The sequence below is a fragment of the Myotis davidii genome, unplaced genomic scaffold (assembly GCF_000327345.1).
Source record: "Myotis davidii unplaced genomic scaffold, ASM32734v1 scaffold21, whole genome shotgun sequence".
NCBI lineage: Eukaryota > Metazoa > Chordata > Mammalia > Chiroptera > Vespertilionidae > Myotis > Myotis davidii.
The window spans coordinates 1-5,854 of NW_006292573.1; the positions used below are offsets into that span (position 1 = coordinate 1).

The following is a 5,854-nucleotide window of genomic DNA, read 5'->3' on the forward strand; positions in this document are numbered from 1 at the left end:
TTTTTGTCTTTTATTAGTGTAGATATATATATAGCCACATTAGAAAACAAAAAGGTGCCATTTGAAGATTAGAGTTTTAAAAACCTTTAGATCCATGGTTCTTAAACTTTAGCATGTATCAAAATACCCCAGAGGGCTGGTTTAAACACAGATTGCAGGACTCCACTCTCAGGGTTTCGAATTCAGTAGGTATGAGGTGGGGCTGATGATTTTGTATGTCTAACAAGTTCCCAGATGATGCTGACTCTGCCGGTTTGAGGACCATATTATGAAAACCATCATGCTAAGTAAATAGAGGTCATTAAAAAGAATATTTTTTATTAATTCTAATTAGCATCCTCAGAAAGATTCAAACAAATGATACAAACATTTTTTCAAGTGGGTAGGGACAGCAATTGGAAAATAAAAAAATAGTTCTGAAACACTGGAAAAAATATAATTTCTGAATTTTTAAAAAATCAGAAGGACTAAATAACAACTAAAACCTAGTATGGCAGTGTAGAGGCATCTTCTAAAACACAAAACAAAAGACAAAGTGATGGAGAATATGACAGAAAAATTAACTGGCATAAAGGATCCGTTTCTACCTAATAGGTTTCTGGAGAGAGAACAAACACATCACAAGAAGTAATCAATAAAAAAATTTGCTCTAAGCTCAAAAAAACTGAAACTTCGATACTGTTTGGCCAGTTTCCAAGCAAGTAAAAAACTTTAAAGCCAACAATTAGATGCATATTTGTGACATTTCTAAACTCAAAGAACATAAAGAAAACTCTAAAAGCTTTGAGGGGGGAAAATAGGTTATTACAAAGCAATATGAATCCGACTAGCATCAGACATTTCATTAGCATGCTAGAAGAAAATGGAATTTTTTTTCAAGGTTTAGAGAGGAAATTATTTTAAACCTGGAATTCTACATCTAGTCAAGCTATGAAACATGAAGGCAAAATAAAGACATACAGTGGGGCCTTGGCTTACGAGTTTAATTTGTTCCGTGACGAAGCTCGTAACTCAAATTACTCGTATGTAAAATCAAACGTGAACGAGTGAGACACGTGATGCTGGGCTGATGTTGTGGTGTTCACTGTGACGTTCACTGCGCCAACTAGCGGTGAGGTATCTAAAGCTGGCTCATAACCCGAATTTTAGCTCGCAACTCAAAGCAAAAAATCGGCTGAGAGACAGCTCCTATCTCGAAAAACTCCTTAGTCGGGACACTCGTAAGTCAAGGCCCCACTGTATTTGGAAATTCAAAAATTAAGAAAATGGACTTTCTGTCTAGTTTCCTATTTCTACTATAAGAAATTATCACAGGTGTCCAAAATGGGTTTAAGGGCTTATATTAGCATATTGGAAGAATTACATACCTTTTGGAAGCTCTAGGGAAGAATCCACTTCCTTGCCTTTTCTAGCTTCTAGAGGCTGCCTAAATTCTGTGACTAGTGGTCCCCTTTCATTTTCATTATAACCAGTAATTATAGCAGACTTTTGAGTTTCTTAAAGACATGCAAATGACTAGAACAGGATTAATAGCTTTTGACAGAATAAATGAAAAACATCAATATGCTCTTTATCAGTGGCTTAAAACACATTTTAATAAATTAATAATTCTATTAATGAACACCTACCGAATCATTCGCTGCTAGTCCAAGTGCAAGGTTAACTGTAAGAAACAAAAAAGTAATTAAATTTAGTAACTTTCCTTCTACTAAAATTCATTTTCCTTTTTAATATGTGCAATGTAATAACCAAAGCACAGAAACATTTAATATATTTTCCTTATTTGTTTTTTACAAGGACATGGAGAGAATTCAGGAAGTAAAAAAGACCCCAAAAGTAATATTCCAAGATAATAGATGCTTATTAAAATTTCAAATAATTCATTTATAATCTGTTATAATTTTGTTTAAATAATCTACTTAGTTTGTTTTAAACTATCTTAATGGCATATATATATATATTTTAATTATTTTCAAAAACATATTTTCAAAAAAATATCTACCTTTTAATAAATAAAAATGGGTATGATTATATTGTTTTTTAAAAATAAATGCTAGTGATGCAGGAATTCTAAATATGTAACTCACAGTACTTACATATCTGAAAGGCTGAACCACTGTGCAAAGAAAAGGGAAGAAGGTAAAAGGTAAGGTGGTAAAACAAGTTCTGAAAACTGTCTATTCTAGTGAATCCCAAAGACTAGCAAGGAGGAAAGTAGTAGTCTGAAAACCACCTTTAATCCAGCAATAAAGATGTTCCCATGACTGATAAATGGACCCTCATACTATGGATCACATTCCTTACAAATCGATGTCATAAATGATGCCGAAATTGTTTCCTTTAAAGTAGTTAAGAGCATAGGTTTCTGGGTAGGCCTGGTTCAAATCGCAGTTCCACCACTTTCTTATGTAACCTTGAATAGGATATTTTAGCCCCTAAGTCTGTTTCTTCCTCTATAAAATATTTCCTATTTCATAACTGTTGTGAGAATTATAGGAAATACTGTATGTAAAGTACTTAGCCTAGGGCACTTGATAAATTAATCTTTATAAATTATAAAGTAATTCTGAATTTCAAGTACATCATAGGTTAAACATAATCCAACATTTAAGTGGAAACCATCAGAGGTTAATTCATTTTCATGTTAGGGTCTTTCAATATTTATACAATACGCTCACAGAGCATGTTTGTATTAATCAAATGTTATCATTCTAATCCAAAATATCTCTAGCATACACATTCAAATGGGAAGTATTTTCAGATTGTCTGGGACAAGAATAAACACATATAAGGAAAAGAAATATAATACCAACAGAGTTACATAGAAATAACCTATTTCTAAGGCTTATGTATGCAGATAGGGCTCTTATGAAAAAGGATAGGCCAGTTGTTTGGGACAGGTGGTATAACGTTAACAAAGGAAAAAAAGCAAAGAAGGGAATTCACTGAAACACCTACTTGTGACATATACTATACATTTTTCCATATATTTACCTATTTATATGCTATCGCATTCCATGGCAATAGGTAATCTTCTAACTAAAAACAATAAACAATCAGCTCTAAAAAAGTGCTAGCCTATAGACCCAGCAAATTATATTGCACAAAACCATGGCTATCATCATGAAAATAATTTCCATCTTTAATAAGACCAAGTAGTCACAGAGCATACAAAATTATTCACACCACTGAAAACAGGTAAATGTACTCTGAATTTAAAAAGAGGTATATCTAGAACCAAAGATTAAGAGCTATTAAGTTTTAAAAACAAAATATCAAATAGATCAATTGTAGACTCTTAGGAAAGCAAAAATGTGTCAAATATAGCATAAATTCTTTAGAACAGTCACTAACTAATCATTTTAATAACAGTTTATTATCTATTAAGTAGTAAATTAAGGGTCTATCATCACCACAATACTTGGTAGATCTGAATTTCTTCAAACATCTGAAATATTCTTTTACAATTACCTTCAGGTAAAAATGGGGGGGGGGGTAAATGAACTAATAAAACTATACAGTTGGATTTATTGCTAGTTGCGCAACTATAAAACCACTAAGACGTAGGATTTACTAAATATGGCTTTAAGGCAAGACACAGATGTCTAGTGACAGTCACAGAACTCTGTACCTGGCCCTTCTTATTTCAAAAATGTCATTAGTTTCAATAGAAATAAAGAATTTTGAGATGCACATATGCCTTAACTTTAGGTTAATAATCTGGGGGAGGGGGAAAAGCCACAAATTTTAAAGATCTTGCCAGTACAGAAGCAAACTAAAATTAACAAAGTGAAATATAATAAGGTAGTCACTTTTTTAAAATCAACTGCAAAAAAAGATAGGTTAGCTAAGACCTGAATTAGCAGCCATTCCTATTGAAATGACTGAAAATTAAATATGAGACAACAATAAGACATAAGAACTTTATAACCCCAAATTAATAATACTCTGTAGAATAGGATTGGGAGAAGGGATGTTACCCTTTAAAATTATTGCACTGGATTAACTTTAGAAATAAGAGGTTTCTTTTGAAAAAACTTGGGAATATCTGTTTATTAGTTTTGGATGGTAACTATTCTATTTCTGGTTGCATTCTTTTATGGGTACTAAAAGCAGCACTTCAGTCACAATGAAGTCTACAATAAATTAAAAAGAGCCACCCCAAAAACATATATATATATAAAATTTTCTCTGCTCCAATATAATATAAAAGATACAAAGATTAGATGATATCTTAAATAATTACATTAAATCTTTTCAAGCATTTTCAAAGATTAGGTCTATATGGACTTTATAAATGGTGAAAATTATATTACAGTTAAATAAAAAAGATCACAATAATGTAAACAATCTCATTACAATTACATGTACAACTACATGCAAATGGAAAAAGACTGGAAAAGACTGCCAAAGAACAGAAATAATTCAGTATTAAAGTCAATAGATGGTTTTAAAATAATAACAGTAACCAAACACTGAGCACTTACTATGTAGGAGACACTGGGCAAAGTGTTCAGTTTAATTTAGGTAACCACCTAATGAAAAATAGTGGTCATCCTTGCCGTTTTACAGGTAAGTAAACTAAAGATCTGATGGGCAACTTGACAACCTTTGCCTCAGTTAAGGAGTCAAAGGCCTGGCTATCTACCAAGTTAGGTCTAACTCCAAAATCTAAGCTCCTAACCACTACCAACTCCTGATACTAAGTATCCAGATATCAGGAACTTCACAATTACTAACTTTTAAAAAACAAATCTACAGTTTTAATACTGTGCAATCGCCAGTTGTCAAAAGTTCCTAATTGAAATTCGAATTAATATCCTATAATACCTGCTGTTGTAGACTTTCCAACTCCACCCTTTCCAGAAGCCACAACTATAACTTGTTTAACACCTTCTATTGGTTTCTGCTTTGGAAGTCCTCGGGACATGATTTGTGTTCTTCTTTGTTTTAGGGTCTCATTTTCAGCGCCAGATAACTTTAAAAAAAAAGTTTTAAAATAAGCCATCTTTATTATCATACTGTGAAAATAAAAACGATTCGGGGTTTGTGATTAAAAGGACATTCTTTCTTTCTTTCTTTCTTTTTACAGTCCAAGTCTATTCATTTCTACTAGTGAGGCCTTTAGTGCTATTCACCTACTGCTATTGATCACAATCCAAGAGACAGGTTGTTTCAGCTGACTTATCTGTCAAGACACCCAGACGTTACAAATGGAAGCAAGCGCCGCTTTCCGGAGTTAAAGCCTCCACGTGTTTTCCTTCTCTGCATAAACCAAGGCTTACGAAAGCAATGCGCAAGTCACACATCCATGTTCTAACCATATTCCACGTCCCTCCACACCTCGGCCTCATCCTACGGGGACCTGCACGGAAAGTGGGGCCGTCCAGCCGGGGGTCTCACTGAGCGGCCAGCGGGCGGGGGACCCGGGGCTCCGCGGGCCTTTGGCGGAGGCAACACCAGGCCCCTGCGGCCCAGCAGCTCCATCCGCCCTCCGCCCCTGCCCGGCTGCACCACGGACCTGGCGCCGACACACCGAGTGGCTTCCCCCAAGCGGGACACAGGCCCCGCCACCACTCCGGAGCGCCACCCCGCCAAAACACAGCAAACGCTGCCAAGACCCCATTCCGCAGAATGCCGCCCACAGCCCAGCCCGGAAGCCGTCGCTGTTGGCGCCGGGTAATGACGTCACATAGCAACGCCCGGCTTCCTTTCCCTAGCGACTAGCCTCCTTTGAGTTTCTTTTTTTTTTTTTTTCAAAGTCATTTTAATTCTACATTTAGATGAGTTTTCCACATTGCCACTAATGAATTTTCATTGAGAAACTATATTCTGGAGCAAACAATTTGGTCAA

The 5,854-nt window shown here is 35.2% G+C and overlaps 1 protein-coding gene across 2 annotated transcripts; it reads right to left on the bottom strand.

The window, feature by feature from the left end:
• Window positions 1-1,584: 1,584 nt before the first annotated feature.
• LOC102761692 (iron-sulfur protein NUBPL-like) lies at window positions 1,585-5,635 on the bottom strand. 2 transcript variants are annotated; one of them, XM_015565489.1, is made up of 4 exons: window positions 5,522-5,635; window positions 4,831-4,978; window positions 2,097-2,116; window positions 1,626-1,663 (listed from the first exon to the last, which is right to left on the bottom strand). In XM_015565489.1, exons 1-4 carry the CDS (start codon window positions 5,624-5,626, stop codon window positions 1,643-1,645), a joined length of 294 nt encoding a protein of 97 aa, XP_015420975.1. In that variant the 5' UTR covers window positions 5,627-5,635; the 3' UTR covers window positions 1,626-1,642. The 2 variants fall into 2 exon arrangements, with proteins under 2 accessions (XP_006766083.2, XP_015420975.1); XM_006766020.2 differs by lacking the exon at window positions 2,097-2,116 and having other exon boundaries at window positions 1,585-1,663.
• Window positions 5,636-5,854: the final 219 nt, after the last annotated feature.

Bases quoted from the DNA above. Each gene is read 5' to 3' on its own strand.
- LOC102761692 (XM_006766020.2), bottom strand. From the start codon at position 5,626: ATGGGGTCTTGGCAGCGTTTGCTGTGTTTTGGCGGGGTGGCGCTCCGG. The intron at 4,979-5,521 runs GTCCGTGGTGCA...TTTTTTTTAAAG, and splicing joins ACTCGGTGTGTCGGCGCCAG to TTATCTGGCGCTGAAAATGA. The intron at 1,664-4,830 runs GTATTATAGGAT...TGTTTCTTACAG, and splicing joins TGGAAAGTCTACAACAGCAG to TTAACCTTGCACTTGGACTA.